Source organism: Canis lupus, chromosome 8 (assembly GCF_048164855.1).
Source record: "Canis lupus baileyi chromosome 8, mCanLup2.hap1, whole genome shotgun sequence".
In the NCBI taxonomy this organism is placed as follows: domain Eukaryota; kingdom Metazoa; phylum Chordata; class Mammalia; order Carnivora; family Canidae; genus Canis; species Canis lupus.
In genome coordinates this window covers 16473186-16490405 of record NC_132845.1, presented here as the reverse complement: position 1 = coordinate 16490405, position 17220 = coordinate 16473186, and the positions used below count along the sequence as shown (strand labels likewise).

Here is a 17220-nt window from a genome sequence, read left to right as displayed (position 1 = left end):
CTCTTTCAGACATCAGAGATTCACTGCTTGCTGATTTTTAATCTTATATTAAGTTAGAAAAGCTTTAACCCAATTAGGAACAGCGTGTTGCATGTGGATGTGATCTCAAGCCAGTTATTTATTTATTTCCATCGGGCTTCAGCTGAGCAGAGCCCTTTCATGCCTGCACACTCCCCAAGGTGTGCTCAGGAGGGTCGGGCCCAGCCTCCACAGCAACATCTGCACGTCTGCAGAGCTGCTTCTAGCAGTGGAAGTGTTAACTGCATGATTAAAGATCATGAGAGGAGACAAATATTTTATATTTTTAAAACCCCACAGTTATCAATCTTTATTATAAAAAACATATGCGCCTCCCCTCCTGTAGTAGACGTGTTCCTGACCGGGTGTATGTAAATCAAATTCTTTATAAATTGAGTCATATTTTAAATGCACTAGGGGAGCTGGCTATTTAAAGGCATCCTGCTGTGAATCTTTTTGTCAAGCCAAGAGGCTGTTTGTGATGCTAATTTTCACCCCTTAATTTGCCTGTTTTGTAGGTGCAGATTTTCATAAAATCCCCCAAATTCACAAACCCAAACAAGGCACACCTGTATCCTATATTTCAAGGGTATCTTTTTCATAAGAGCTCAAAGAGCTGTCAGGTGGATTATCTCATTTATCTTCTCAACATTCTTCCGAAGGAGTTTGGGGCAGTCTTTATTATCCTCAAAGGAGGTGTAACTGTCTCCCCAACAGCCACTGCTTGCAGGGGGCCCCATGAAAGGAGAAGGCATGCTCAGCTGAGAGCTATTTATTTTCCAATTAACGATGGGCTCGGTCCTGGGAGGAATGCTTGGGAAGCTTTTCTTTAGACCCCAGAATGTTCTTTTTTGCTACTATTTGTCACTCCTGTCCAGAGAGAGAAACTGAAGAACAGAGAAATTAAGTGCTTGCAAATGTTTTAAACGCTTACTGAACGCCCACTGTGTACAATGTGTGGGGTTGGAGTTGGGGGGGAGGGGGGCAGCTGTCCTGATGGCCAGTGTGGCCCAGACCTAGAGCTGGCCACCTAGCGGGGACACAGGCAGGCTGACAATACCTAGAGTGCAACATTAGGAACGCTGGTGCCTTGACCTCACCCACAATTTTCTTCTCCCAAGGATTTCACCGATAGGAACTCATTCAATCCTCACAACACTGTTAGGTAAGGTAGGCTTTGGTTTTCCTTTTTGTAGCACACAGAAACTTAGAGATTAGTGATTTTCCAGAAGTCACATGACAGAGCCAGGACTTAAACCCAAGTCCGTTCATTCCAAAAGCATGCACTTCACATGTCACTATTACTGAGCCCAGACACACACAATGGGCTTTGTGGGTGTAGTGGCAGGAACAATAGAATCTGACTTACAGAATCAAAGAAACTGCCCCAGAAAGGCCTATTTGAACCAGGCCTGGAATAGTAAGAAGGCCTTCCACAGAGAACTGAGAAAAGAAAATGGTCAAAGGCATGAAAGTATATATGAGTGGTCTGGTGGGCCCAGGTTATGAGAGGGAGCTATGGAAGTCAACATGCTTGAAAGGGGAATAAGGGACATATCATAGAAGGTCTTGAGTGCTTTATTAAAGGAGCTGAAACTCCTTCCCACAGTGGTGGGAAGCCACAGAGACTTTTCGAGTGAGGAAGTAAATTCTCTCTGGAAAGCAATTTTGTCATCAGTGTGAAGAATGAGTTTGAGCTAGAAAATCAAATCTTGATAAAAGTTAGGTGGTATTCTCTTCTCCAACAGAAAGAAAGCCAAACCTCGTGGATCTGCCCTAACCCCTGGTGAGAAAGGGGGCAGTCAGAACTGGAAGCTGTGCTGCCTGTTGCCAAGACTAAGCCTTTTTTGCCCCCCTCTTATCAATCCAAACGGCTGGACCTTTGAATGAAGGGCAGGGCAGGGGTGGGCCAGAGCCAGCACCGGCTTACCTGCCCTCCCTCTGCTCCCTGCGGTGCCCGGTGCAGCGCTGTAGGCCTCGGTCTATACTTCTCTTCACCCTCGAACATCCTCTCAGGTGCTAAGGACGGGGCTGTGTGGCCAAAACCCGACTCTTGCCCTTTAAGCTGACTTTATCCTTCAAGGCATGTGTCCTAAGGCCGGCAACAAGCTGGGCCTGCTGAGCGCCACCAGGAGCACAGGAGACTACGGACAGACAATCACACTGAACTTTCTCGCTTCTTCTAAAATGCATGTTTGTTAGATTCATCCAAGTGGAGTTCCACAGTCTTTGAGCTGCAAAACCCGGGAAGAGAAGAGGGTGAAAGCTGTGGGGGTGTGGGACAACCCTGACGGCCTCAGGTCTCCTTTGTAGATGCAAACCGCCCACCGTTGTCGTGGTTGTGGAATCTCTAACCTCTACCTCTCAGAGCCACTGTGCAAGGCCGTGGAGGAGGAGGAGGAGGAGGAGGAGGAGGAGGAGGAGGAGGAGGAGGAGGAGGACTGGAATACGGTGGAAATTCTCCCCCCCCCCCACCCGTTTCTGGTTTCCGCCCTGCACCGTGATGCTTGCATGCATTAAAGAAACTGGGGCTCCTGGAAGAAAGGAAACTTAAGTATAAAAGTGATTATGATCGTATTGCCATTAGCAGTGGTGGGTTTGGCAGGAGGCCAGGGCCACCCGGACACCAGAGGCCTAAGTGACTAAACGGGAGGCTCAGTCTGACTCAGTTGGGTCTGTCATCAGCCAGGACTGTGCTGGGAAGCCTCCTCGAGGTGGAGACAGAGGGGATGGCGAGGGGCGGGGAGCAGGGAGTTAGACGGGGTGGGGGACAAGGGGACACGAGGTGGCAACGGAGGGTGTAACCAGACTCGGGGCGCTCTGGAGAGCTCGGAGCAGGTGCCACCCACGAAGCGAGGTCTCTGGGGGCGGGGCCCTTGGACTGGCCTGCTACTGTGCCAGCCCTCCTGGCCGGATCCCGGGCCTTCCACAGGCCGCGATCCTACTCCCTCGGGGTCAGGCGTACGCGCACCGCAGGTTCGCCGCCGGACGGCACTGGCCTCTGCAAAGGGAGCGCGAAGAGAGCCCCAGGCCAGGGGAGGGGGCCCCGGGGCCGGCTGGGCTTTGCGGGGTCCCCAGGCTGCGTCTGGGCCACGTGGGCGGAGGCTTGGCGCCTCCACGTCCCCCTCGCGGGGCGGCCGGGGCCGGGGCGGGGTCTGCAGGCGGCAGCGCGCCCTGTGCCCCCGCCGCGCCCCGGCACGAGGAGGGGCAGCCCCGGGGCACCGGCTGCTCGCTCTCGGGTCCCGGCGACAGGCTGCGGGTCATGCCCCTGGGAAGGACAGGAGGGGCCTTCCGCGGGCCACGTGGCCTAGGCGGGCCTCGGGCGGGCGCACTCCGAGGACAGGCCCCCCCCACCCCCAGCTGTCGCAGCCCGTGTCACACCATGAATGTGCAGGCAGGCGTGCACACCGGACTTTTTCTTTAAAACAAAACCAAACCTACTTGCCCCTCTTTGGGAAGCTGTGTGCCAAAGAGCCGGTGTCATCCCCCACCCCCAGGTGACGGTGCTGCGGTTGCAAAGCCCAGCTCCGCCCGCCCGGGTTGGGGAAGCTGCGTGTAGCCTGCGCAGGCCGCCGCGCTCCCCGCCAGACGCCAGACGCGTGCAGTGCGCTGTGGTGCAGGGGTTGGGGCACGTAATAAACACGTTGCAGCGGAAACAAACAAACAAAAGCAACCCCTTGACTCCCGTCTCGGCCGCCCCCTGCCTGCGGGACTGGGGCCCTCCGCGCCGTCTGTAAATGGGGCCGAGAGCGCTCTCCTCGGGCGCGGGGCGGCCCCGTTTTCCTCTTCCAAAGGGAAAGGCTCAGCCTCCCCCCTCACTGGCCTCTAGAGCCTGTGGGAGAAGTGGGGGCGCCTGGGGGGCGGCAGCTCTGGTTTCCCTGGAAACGCCTAGAGCTGTGGAGCAGCCTCAGCTCCTGCTTCGAGGAGACCTGAAGTGCATGTGGGGTTCGTGGGAAGCAGGGGGCGCCTCCGTTCCCGCCCTCAGCGGACAGGGTCCATGTGACCGCGGGCCGGCGCTCCGCGGGGAAATCACAGCCAGGAGGGCGCCCCCCCACCCTGCCCGCCTGCACCCGCCTGCACCCATCTACACCCGCCTGCACCCGCCTACACCCGCCTGCACCCGCCTGCACCCACCTGCACCGGCCTACACCCGCCTGCACCCGCCTGCACCCACCTGCACCCGCCTGCACCCGCCTGCACCCATCTACACCCGCCTGCACCCACCTGCACCCGCCTGCACCCGCCTGCACCCATCTGCACCCGCCTGCACCCACCTGCACCCACCTGCACCTGCCTGCACCCGCCGGCACCCGCCTGCACCCGCCTACACCCACCTGCACCCACCGGCACCCGCCTGCACGGTCCCGCCGGGCACGGGCAGGGCGCCCTCGCGCCAGCACATCCACCACAGTAAAGTATCAGGAGGGAGCAAGACCATTGGGCCCGGAAGCCCTGGGTGAGATGTGTTTATTCTGGGGAGCCACTTGGGGCCCTCTGCTCTACTGCTGGGTTTCCTGGCCGTGGCGCCTCTAGTGGTGATTTTGAGCCCCCCCTCCCCCCCCCCCCCCCGGGCCCCATGTTCATCTCACCCAGGAAACAAACTCATCCGATGGAGCAGAAACTGTGCCTTATACCAAGAGATGGGTTCTTCTTATAGACCTTTTCTCTTCTCCCCCAAGGATATTTCATCATTTACCAAAACAGAAAATGGAAGATAGATTACAGTAAGGAGCCACACGGAAAACACCTGGCAGCGGAGCCAGACGGACCTGGGTTCAAATCCTAGCTCACCGCTGCTTTGTCATGGGACGCCTTTGTCACCTCCTCTGCAGGCTGGTGCCCCAGCCTCGCGGCTCTTGCACTTGGCTGGTCAGAACCTGGTGGAGGGCTTCTTAACACAGAGGTTGCTGGCTCGACTCAGAAGGTCTGGGGCCTAAGAAGATTGCCTTTCAGCAAGTTCCCAGCTGCTGCTGCGGCTGCTGATGCAGAGACAGGACCGCACTTTGAGAATCACTGCAAGTTCACCTGTACCAGAGCCTCTGTTCACAGAGAGACAGGCACCTGGCGGGAGGAACGTCACAGTTTGCTGGACCAGGAATCCTGAGGGCTGGTGAGCCCACCGTCCTCTTACTAGCTGTGCAGGGTCCTCAGTCGTAAACGAGGCTAATGCCAGCCACCTTTCAGGCAAGAACATACGAGAAGGTAAAAGTGACAGTGCCTTGTAAAGTATAACATTCTATACGATTGTAAAGGATTCAATACGAGGATTACTCTAAGGGTTAAAATTTAATGTGCATATAAAGGTCTGTTGTGCAGTGCCTGGCACATAGTGTGGCTCATTAAATATTAATTAAATGAAAAGACACAATATCTAAAAATAGCCACGGACACCATGCCAGAGATTTTGGTATCTGTCATATATTAAAACAAAAAAAAATGGTAATAAAGTTGCAACACATGAAATTCATATTTCAATCGTGGGTGGCAGGGACCTCCTTCTTGGCTTCTGATCCAATTCATTATTCAAATCCTTTTACCATAGAGCACTCCACTGCTTAATGTGGAACCAACTATGGATCTTGATAAGAAGAAAAGGCTGGGCTCTGTTTCCACTTTGCTCTTGGCAGTCCTCAGGCCTCCAGGATAACTTTCTTACAAAATGAATAGTGTTGGCTCCCAGAGAGACCAATCTAATCTCATCTTGTCCACTCAGAAGATCCGTATCAAACATTATAGACTGTCTGACTGCAGGAAGGGGCATCTAATTCCATCTGGATTTGGATCAGTGTTTAAATGATCAAGAAGGGAGCCATTAGCATGGTAGAAATAGAGAAGCAAAATATAACTGGCCCACTTTTTAAACATTGTTCTTGTCTAAGGTTTTATTTGAAAAGCTCCCATATGAGACAAAGAGAGAAACAGCACGAGTGAGAAAGAGCAAGAAGAGAGTTTAAAGCCCATCGCCTCCTTTAAAAACACATATGAATGAATCAACATCCTGATTTTTTACTGTTTATGGGCATGACAGTCTGATCAGATAACCATGCTGTGCCAGGAGACCTAATTACAGATCCACTGGAGAATTTAAATTACTTTTAAAGGGGGAAAAAGAAAGTCTCTGGTTACTCTTGGTGGAATAAAATGTCACATTTCCAGCGGGCCGTTTTCAGAAAGACTCTGCCCACCTCGAATGGCATTACTGGTGAGCTGTTACGCAGAAAAGGTGTAACTTCAGACAATCAGTTTTGAGAGAAGCTAAAAAAAAAAAAAGTCAGTTTCTAACACACAAAACTCTGAAGTCTCCACATGGCTTTTCACCTCTCAACCTGGCTGTGTTATTAACAGGGTCCCCAGAATCAGTAAAAGGGATGTAAATGAAATGTTATTGCCACAGACACTTTGAATCAATCTCTAGGGATGCTTGGTGAAATACCCCAATTTAGGTCAAAATGGCTCACACTTGGGAGAGAAAAACCAAAGTTCAGAAGCCAGATTACTCGAGGCCTGGAGGTCTACCCTTTGCTGGATTTTAACACTCCATCAGATGCAGGCTAAAGCTTTAATTTGCTACTGTAAGAAGGCACTTTTTTTTCCCTGCTAAATCAAATTAGGTGTTCAAATGTCAGAGTTTCTTTGATGTCAAGTTTCTACTAAGAGATTGAATGATTTAAATTGGAAAGAAGGAAGAGAGGGAGGGGAAGAGCCGACCTGTGATTCTAGAATTCTGGGATAAGGACTCTTGGACCTGCTCGACTCCCAGCCTCGGAGAGGATTGCGGAGTCCCCGTCCCCCATCCACTGCACAGCAGGAAGGATTTCTTAATATTCGCATAGTCCCAAGTACTCGTTGCCTGTTTGCTGGGAGGGTGGGGAGTGTTTAGCAATAAAACGGGAACACAGGGTCAGTCGCTGCACTTGGAGCTCACCGTGTGCCTGTCCCAGCATCACTGACAGGCGACAGCTCTAGGAATCTGCTTTGCCCGGTGTTTGACTGCAACTCTAAAATGAACATGGATCCAACTATGCTTTTTTCTATTTCCCTTTAAGTTCTCAGCGCTAATGATGTGAAACATTTCCAAGCATGATTGTAGTTTTGAGGCTTTGGCTTTAGGAAGATCACAGAGATGAGGCAAAGCCTAAAGGCGACTGGTGTGTCGCACTAGATGCCACCGGGCAGCAGCGAAGTTTCAGGGGGGCTCTTCGCCACACCCTCAACCTGGGGCACAACATCTGCATGAGCAAAAACATGGGAATCGAATATTTGATGGCGACACCATGAATTCTGTCTTTCTGATCCTAGTGTTTGGGCGAACACTAGCCTGTTTTATAAACTTGCGCTTGGAAAATAGCCATCATCGCAGAACTGGGGCAAAGGCGAGAGATGTTGAACATTTGTACAGACGCAGGGTTGGCAAACCCCAGTATTGGCAAACCCCAATACTGCTTCCCACTCTCCATTCACTGCTCACTTCCCATCTGTCACCAAACGGTGGGTTTTCTGACCCTGAGATACAACCGATCCCCCAGACAACTTGCAGAAACCTCCTCAGGGGTTTCCGTGTCCCCCCTTCCAGCCCGGGAGACCATTCTCTACGACTGTGGCAAGTAGCTTTCAAAAACTCTAACATGACGAGCCTCTACTTACAACCCCCATCACCCACTGGTTAAAATATAAACTGCTTAGCTTTAGGATTCAATAGTAAAAACATCTTCTTGGGGGAAACAGCAGAAAAACAGGAAGGACAGCCCTTAGCTTCCTCTCCTCTAAGGGAGGGATAAATCCTTGAATGTTCGGATTACACCCACTTCTGTGCGTTGGGTCCACATGTATACTGGTTCCACATGGGTTTCAAACAACCAGTTTACACTGAATTCTGAGAACACAACCCAATAAGATTGGGACTAGGGATATTGCTTTGTGTTTCTCCTTGTTTTACTGACTTTGGAATTGAAAGGTGTTAAAACTTACATCTGAATGTTAGCAACGCCTCTCACAGTGAAACCTTATCCTTCTAACCTATGAACCCAATTAGGTGTCTAGAGAAGTAGGAGGACAGACTCATTTGTCAGGAAATTAAGCCTATCATATGGATGAATATGGAGGTTTACATTTTTGAGCCAGCTAATGAGTCCTCGGCATCTAGAACTTGATTGCCTTGGTGCTGCTATTTCAAGGGCAAAACTAAGAGATGAGCTGTTAGGTGTATTAAATTCAAAGGTCTGAAAGGGGGTTAAGAATATATATATATTTTTTAAAGATTTTGTTTGAGAGCCAGAGCGAGAGAGAGCACAGAGGCAGAGGGAGAAGCAGACTCCTCACTGAGCAGGGAGCCCCATGTGGCTGGGGCTCGAACCCAGGACCCTGGGATCACAACCCAAGCTGAAGGCAGACGCTTAACCGACTGAGCCACCCAGGTGCCCCAAGACTCTTTTAACAATAACAAAATAGGTGGTTTACCAGGAAGGTAAGAAAGAGATTTTTGCTCAATGCCCTGCATTTCTTCTTGGCTTTTCTTCTCAATGCCTCGTGCCCACCTTTCACATTCCTCAGGCCCGGCGCCCGCTCACGGATGACTGAGCACACGTACACCTCAGCACAGATGTCTGAATAAATGATTCCTCATCTTTCTCTTTCATCTCCACCACAGAAGAGCACGTTAGCGCTTCTTCAGTGCTCACTATGTAGCAGGAACTAAGTACCAAGTTTACACGCACATTATCTCAATCCTTGAACTGTCCATTTTACAGATGAGGAAACTGGGTCTCAGAGGTTGATGCTCGTGAGCGGTGGTGCTCCAGAGCCCATTTCCTAACTCTCGTGAAACTGCCTCTCTTTCGCAGCCTATCGTGGGACTCTCTATTTTGTAACTGAGTCTTTCTAAGGTGACTGTGAGCAGTCCAGCTCTGAGTGTCTGCAGAAGCAACGTGGTGCCTGGTGAAGGGCCCTGGGGGCACTGAATCCTACAGGAAGAGGGGAGATCAGGTGAAGGCGGAGAGCTGTTTTCAAGGTGAATAGCAAGGTGATATCGTTTTGCAGAAAGGGGTATGATGATCTCACCAAGATGGTCATGGGTTTTGAATACACACAGGGCCAAAAGCTGGAAGGAAAGGAATAACCACCAGTCAGCTCTTAGCGGTTATCTTCTCGTGATTTCCCACAGTCATCGTTTTCAAACCAAAAAAGTCATCTATTCAAGGGACTTTATTCTCTCTTATAAAATGACACGGATAAAAGGTGGCAGCAACGACAAACTCAACTTTTTTCCTGTTGTTACTCCTTGAGTGGTTTTTACATTCATTATTATCTAGAAGTCCACTGTACCTTATATACGTCCTTGGAATATTCTTAAAGCTTATATTTAGTTTCACGCTACTAGAAGAAATATAGCAAATCACAAAGAGAATAGCCTTTATAAATTTTTCCTTGTTTGTTCATTCCTGGAGTAGAAAGGGGGAAAACCTGCATTTTGAATTTTGTTTTTGGTGCTGTTAAGATTTGGTTGCATGGTGACACACCTGTGCTCTGTGGTAACAAAGGTGAGACAGGGCATGGAGAAGACCAGGTCAGGCAGTGGTGGGGAGATGCCTTCAGAGAAAGAAAACCCAGGGATAGTGACTTGGCATGTGCATTTCTGTACGTGTTACTGGGGGAAAGTTCCAGAAGCTGAACTGCTGCTTTAAAAAACAGGTAGTGACAGGGTGCCTGGCTCAGTCGGCAGAGCATGCAACTCTTGGCCTTGGGGTCATGAGTTCGAGCCCCATGCTGGGTGTAAAGATTACTTAAAAAATAAAGAAAGCTCACTAGCTTAATTCTATTTTTTTTAAAAAAGGTAAGGATGATGAGAGTATGTGAAGGTTTAGGCAACAATCACTGGGTATTAAATTTGTTCTTCAGATGTCCTAAACACCTGGACATCTAACATGATCACCTGATTCGTAAGTCTAAGGCAAATGTTTTCTTTTCTTAAATAGAGTATAGGTTTGTTTGTTGTTGGTTTTTATGTTGAAAGAGGGCAAACCATTTTAGTCCAGGCATCCTCAGCTTTACACAAGTACTTCTTGGCAGTCCACACTGTTCAAATAGAGTATGTGGGCACAGCCACTTCTGGAATATGCAAGTCCAGCCTCCTTCAGCACAATTAGCACCTCCCACCTCACACTTTTCTCATAGGAAATTTGTAGTTGGAGACAAGAGCAGGTATCAGAACCAAGAATATGTTATGGGCACACAGGAGGCATTATAATAATAACTTGTCAGTAAAAAATAAAATTCAGTGGCATTTGAAAATATTTATGGGATCCCTGGGTGGCTCAGCAGTTGAGTGCCTGTCTTTGGCCCAGGGCGTGATCCTAGAGACCCGGGATGGAGTCCCACATCGGGCTCCCTACATGGAGCCTGCTTCTCCCTCTGCCTGTGTCTCTGCCTCTCTCTGTGTGTCTCTCATGAATAAATAAATAAAATCTTAAAAAAAAATCTATTAAATCTTCTATAAAGTGACACAACTAGCGCTCCGCAGGGTCAGAAGGGCAGGCCAGCTTCCTAACAATATTCTAAGAGAGCATAGAAGAGCTTGTAGTTATTAGTCTGCCCCGGGCCAGCAGTTCATATCCACGATGTCCAACCTTCAGTTCACAGTACTGTTCTCCCCATTTACTAATGTCACACCGTAAATGGAGGCCCCTCTGACTCTCATACCATGTACAGACCAAATTCTGTTTCCAATCTTTTCAGTGAACTGGTATGTTATTCACCACAAGACTATATAATACAAAAAGAAGCAATTACTTGCTCAGAACAATGAGCCAGTGGCTAGAAATTGGCAATCTACATAACTGAGAGTTCCTCCTTTAAGGGTGAAAAAACAATGATTAAAAATGTATATTCGGACCCCTGGGTGGCACAGCGGTTTGGTGCCTGCCTTTGGCCCAGGGCACGATCCTGGAGACCCGGGATCGAATCCCACGTCGGGCTCCCGGTGCATGGAGCCTACTTCTCCCTCTGCCTGTGTCTCTGCCTCTCTCTCTCTGTGTGACTATCATAAATAAATAAAAATTAAAAAAAAAAGTATATTCTGTAAAAGCATCATGGGCATGTCTGCACTGCGCATAAATGTTAATCAGATTACCCCCCACACCTCCTTTTTATTCTAAGAAGATAGCCCTTATTTCCTTTATTCTTCTAATTAAGTGTACGTATTAAGTATACCTTGTACATTTTCTATCTGAAATTTCAATACTAATGATGAAGTACCAAGCAAAAAAGCGGCAGGGGCATGTCTGTCTGCATGTCACAAATAAGCCAGAAAATCATTACAGACCAATGATGATGCATACGTTTCTTGAGGCGGTGATAGCTGAGACATCCAACACCGAGTCCACTTGGAAAACGTCCATCAGTGTCAAGGCTACGGAAGAAAATATTAAAACAGGACACCAAACCATTTTTCCCCTTCCCACTGAGTGTTTATTTTATAGCTTTTGCATCAGGTAATCAACTGAAACACTTCAACAACAGAAAGCTAGCAGAATGTTAAGGAAGAGGAGTGATTATCTCTCCAACAGATGTGACAAAATGGTTTCAAGTTGGAAACAGTATTGCATAAATGAATCAACTGCGTGGGGGGGGGGGGGGGGGAAGGGAGAGGCGGGAGAGCCGAGACAGGAAGGCCGAGCATCTTCCAACATGGATTGTGGTGGGGAAGGCACTGTTTAGCTCTCCGGAGTATTCATAAAATAAAAGTCAAAACATACAATCCATGTTTCTCAAAATTACATTCAACGCTGCTGTAAAGATGCTCCCATACCCGACTCTCGTGGAAAGCTAGGGAGGCTGTCTAAAAAAAAAAAACCACACAGACAGCACCGGTGGCTCTAAATCACAGGCTCACCAGTCATGTGTCTTAAAGAGATCATCACCATCACGGTCCTTCTATAAATAGTACCGCAAAGGTCACAAAGCTGCATGAACTTAAATTATAGGATAAATCTGACTAACCGATCGCCCATTTCAATCTCTAAAATTCCCACTGCGGGAAATCAGAAAGCTCGCTCCACTCCAGAGGAGCTGAATTGGCAGTGCATTTGAAACAGGGTTGCTTTTCCCTCAAAAGGCTGCCTGAGCAGCAGTATAGTTGGCGAGGTATAGCAATTCCGCAGAGGGTAAAAAGATGCAAAACTCTCACAGCAATTGCCCTGCTTCCTCTCAAAGTAAACAGCACTAATTTAGGAAGAGGCAAATTTTCAAAGCATAAAGTCGAAGCACCTGGGCCTCTTACAGACAAACTTCATAAAAGGTTACAGTACCGTACAGCCTGGTACTTCTCCTAATAAAGCCTTCTAGGACCATAGGTGTGTTTGAGAATGATCAGTGGGAAAACCTAGATAGATGGCTTACGCAGATGTTCTCTATGAGGAATTTGAATATAAATTAAAAGACCAGCTATGCACTTGGGAACCAGCCTTTAAATTCTCTAGCGCTTTTAAGAATTTTTATTTCATTTTATTAGAAAAAGAGAATCATTGTCTACAAACTATTTTCTTTCTAACTATGCAAATACAATGAGCAAATCATCTGCAATATCAAAATACTGTTTGTAAATCACTGATGGCACTAACAATTTTAGGAATTTCCAACAGGACATATATTGAGAAAGAACAACAAGAGATTTCAAATTATAGGCATTAACTGAATTTTAAGAATAGAAAATAAAATTTAAAGTTTAAAAGTAAGTTTAAGTTCTCTGATTTTCAATTTAAACCCAATCATTGAGAATTCAAAAGCACCCAATATGTTCAAAGTTGCACAAATGGGTATGGATGATAGAAAAGTAATCCCCATGCAATATTTTAAGTGTTGCTATCAGATATATTTAAGTGATACTTTACAGATTAAAGCTCCGTAAAATCAAAATATATCCTCCCCATCACATTTTAAAACAGTCACAATAATTTATCAACAGTTGCCATTTCACAGCAATTAGAAAACAGGAGTTGATACAAGTTGAACAAAAAAAGTACTTTTTCCTCTTTTAGGAAATAAACATATGTATATATTTATATACACACACACACACATACACACATAACATCATCTTTTAAAATTCAGAGTGGTTAATTTGCTTTTGTATTATAAAAAAAAAAAAAAAAAGAATTTCCCTATGGTCAAAATACTGAAAAAGCGCAAAGGCTGAAAAAAGAAAACCACATTTGCCACTTTTAAAAAATACATTATTGTCTCAGTGGTCCTATTTTTTTAAATTATTATTATTATAAAGTTAGGTATTACGAGGACTCTGCACTCGTCAGACTCTTAGGACTGTACTGGACCAGACGGAATTAAACCTAACCCTTTCTCCGTCTCAAGGAAGGATACTCCTTAACCAATCCTACTAGATGATAGAATAAATGCCTCTATTCTGAACTGTTAAACTGGGAAAGAAAACATGCCCACCTGGAAGCAATCTAAGTCATAAAAGTTTATGAATCTGGGGTAGAGACCGCCTGAATAAGAAAGCTATTCTTTGGATATAAGTTAGGAGCTTTTGGAAGTATATAAACTCTTTTCGGTCACTAGAATACAGATTTAAAAAATGATTTCTCCATAAATAATGATCTAATGCGGGGGTTGGTAAACTACAACCTGTGGTCCCTATCTGGCATGTCACCTGTCTTTGAAATAAAGTATTACTGGAACACAACCATGCTCACTCATTTGTGTGTTGTCTGTAGCTGCTTTTGTGTTAAAATGACAGAGTTGAGTAGTTTTGACAGAGACTGTATAGACTGCAAAGCCTAGAACAGTTACCCTCTGGACCTTTACAGGAAAAGTCTACTGCACTCATGACGTAGGGCACTGCATGCCACTCTAGTTTCCTAAGAGTTAATGCACATTAAGATTTTAGCATGTGCTCCAAGAATAACCTGCATATTGGGGAGTTCCTTAGCAGATTAAATGTCAAACACCCACCTGTGAAGTGGTGCTTTCCTTTTGGGCAAGGGAATAATTTGTATAAATTTCCCATAAATATCCGTAAAAGTTAATAAATACACAAAAAAAGCAGAAAGCCAGATAAGGAAACTATATGCCTGTCAGTGTTCTCTTAATGTTGTCTAATTGCTGGGAGAAAAGGGTGCTAAATGATTCTGGAAACTTCCTTTTTAGCTTTTCTTTATATTTGTTTATGGATTGATAAGTAGTGCTCCCTCCACCCCCCTACCATTAATAACCTTTACAGCAGCTTGCCAAAAATGTTTACTTGTTTACTAGTTTGGTGAGGCCTTGTTCAGAAACAGTATTTATTTAAACTAAACACAGTTTAGTTTAAAGATTAAATTTTTTAGGAAATGTTTCTGAAATTCTTCACCTCTGTTACTCTATGAAGGGTAAGACGGTACAGGGAAATTAAACTCTGCGATATATACCTTGACAACCCAGAGGTATAAAATAGCTACCATTTCTCAATGGTAATGTAAAATAAAAACAGACAAATCTCCCAAATTTGAAGAGTACATTTTCCCCTGCCCTGAGTCAGCTAACGAAGTCTTTTTCAAGAACTCAAACCTCCTGAACTCAAGCAGCTGTTCATGAATCTTTAAGAGTTCACAGGTGTTTCATATTTCCAAAGTTGTTGAAACAGGGAAGATACAACATGGAAGATATTTATCAAACATAAATTTATATCAAGATTAACCACTTTTCCAACCAGCTTAGAAGTGGACTTTTCCCTTTCTTTGTCCCCCCCCCCCAAAAAGAAATGAACGTCATGGAACCATACATGAAAGATGTTTCCATCATCCCTTACTTTTCTAGAGCGCGTTAACAGTTTTCAAAGTGCCTTCACGTGCCGTCTTGTTTATTCCTCACAACACCCCTGTGAGGTAGGTACAGCAGGTATTAGTCTCCTCATTTCAAGATGAGGAAATTGAGGCAAAGAGAGGTTAAGTGACTTGCCCAAGATCACACAGCTGAAAAGTGGCAGAGCCGGGACCAGAAATCAAATTTTCTGACTCCTTGGCCAGTACTCTTTCCACTCTGACTACTGCCCCCAATTATGAATAATGTACTGTGTATCAAAATTGAAAGGTTACTGAAGTTCATTTCAGTGATGTCTTAACAGTAAAGTTAAACGAGAACTACAAGAACAGTAGGTCTGATGATTTTACTTGAAATAATAAAACTGGTGCAAAACCACTTTTACCTAATTACTTATAACCTTTTGGTCCAAATACATAAAATATGCAATATTTACAGCATTTTCCTTTCTTTTTTTTTGTAAATGCAATGCTTTAAAACACATTATAAAGCACCTTAGTAAAAATAGTCTACAAGTAAAAGTACAGAAGTAGGGAAATCCTACCCATACCACAGCTCACTAATGAGTCATAATATGGAGTCACCAATATGTCAGTTTGCCGCTCTACAAATAACCCATGGAGGAACGTACTAAACTTACTTTTTTGATATTAATGTGTGGAAGCCTTAACTAAAATTCCAGAAAGTGTCAACATTCTTTGAAGTGTCTTCCCAGTCTTAGAGACAGGGGAGACAGGAATGAGAAATACTGCTCTCTTTTAAAATTGGTTTTTAACACTAATGATCAGGTTTGGTTTTTTTTTTTTTTAAGAATATTCAAACAACCTACATAAATATGGGCAATTCCAACTATAGCAGAAACATTCTTAGCAAACAGTATCAAACATTCCAATAAATTTCATGAGACATGATTCACAGAAACAAAGCACACACTGCCAAACAGTTAGTAACACTATTCAGTAGAGGTGTATAACCCAAACCTCCAGGTGAAGGTGGAAGGAGCAAATGGATTCATCTTCATTCATGGTTAGGTGAAAAAAACAAAAAGCTTTATCAAAAAGAGAATACCAGAACTTTTTTTGAAATTGTATTTAGCCTCCAATGAGACCTGCTATGTGTTTATTTTTGGTGATGTGTAGGCTTTTTCCAGGCAGGAAATTATAACTCCCACCAAAATTTAACTGGGGGGTGGGGGGAGAAAAAGGAAAAAAGAAAGAAAGAAAAAAAGAAAAAAAAAAGGCAGAAACTTAAACCTCTTAGGCCACTGAAACTTACCAGCCAGTATCCACTTCCTCCGTGTTACTGCCCCCTAACGTGGCTCAATACACATGGTCTTATACACCGATCCCCAACCCAACTTGTGGAGCTGAGTACTAAGGTGAAGACAGGGTCAAGGTTTTAGTTCAAGAACCTAACAGTCACACCTGGCACTCAGTTCGATTTCGGGTAAATCTTTTCATAGAAAAAGTTTTGTGCGAGGATGTAGAGGTCTCCGTCTTTTTCCCGTACAGCGTGGGCTCTGATGAACTGGAACTGCTCTAGCGCAAATTCATAGAACTCATTCTCCATTTTCCAAATGTCAGATTGCTGTAGTTTCGCAATGGTTTGTTTAGTTGGGAGTTTCTTCTCTGTGGTTTTCCTAAGATGAGATTTCTTTCCTACTTACAAAGGAAAAAAAGAAAAGGTGAATAATTCTGAGAACACCCAAAAGAGCGATGCTTCTTTATGTGGAGAGATGGATTGAGTTGATGTGGCACACTGAAGGCCATTAACAACTGTTTTTGCATTAATATCATTCAGGCAAAACTGGTACCCTAATCATACTAGAAGTATCATTTAAAAAAAAAAAAGATTTATTTATTTTGAGAGAGAGTAAGTGAGCATGGGGGGGGAGGGTGCAGTGGGAGAGAATCTTTCAAGTAGGCTCCCTGCTGAGTGAGGAGCCCAACTTGTGGCTCAAGTCCCAGGACCCATGAGATCATGACCTGAGCCAAAACCAAGAGTCAAACACTCAACCGACTGAGCCACCCAAGCACCCCTAAAACTGTGATTTATTCTTTTATAGTGTAAATCCTTAACCTGTTAAAGACTTAATGAGGGATGTCTGGGTGGCTCAGTGGTTGAGTGTGTCTGTGTTTGGCTCAGGTCATGATCCCGGGGTCCTGGGATCGAGTCCCACATTGGGCTCCCTGCAAGAAGCCTGCTTCTTTCTCTGCCTATGTCTCTGCGTCTCTCTCTGTGTCTCTCATGAATAAATAAATACAATCTTAAAAAAAAAAAAAAACAAAAAAACAATGAGATGTCAAATACTAAAAGTAAGGATTACCACTCAGTAAAGCGCAGGCTGTCGCCTTTCATGCTATACTGTTCTAATCTCAAATACTTGGTGCT

General features: G+C 45.5%; 1 protein-coding gene across 2 annotated transcripts in view; it reads right to left on the bottom strand.

The window, feature by feature from the left end:
* Positions 1 to 12477: 12477 nt before the first annotated feature.
* Positions 12478 to 17220, bottom strand: part of HS2ST1 (heparan sulfate 2-O-sulfotransferase 1) — a 174075-nt gene continuing 169332 nt past the window's right edge. Inside the window, exon 7 of one of the 2 annotated variants that reach the window (XM_072834381.1) lies at positions 12478 to 16487. In XM_072834381.1, coding sequence (XP_072690482.1) covers positions 16261 to 16487 — 227 coding nt within the window. In that variant the 3' untranslated portion in view covers positions 12478 to 16260. Of the gene's footprint in view, positions 16491 to 17220 lie in introns of both variants that reach the window. The other variant, XM_072834380.1, reaches the window with a different exon arrangement.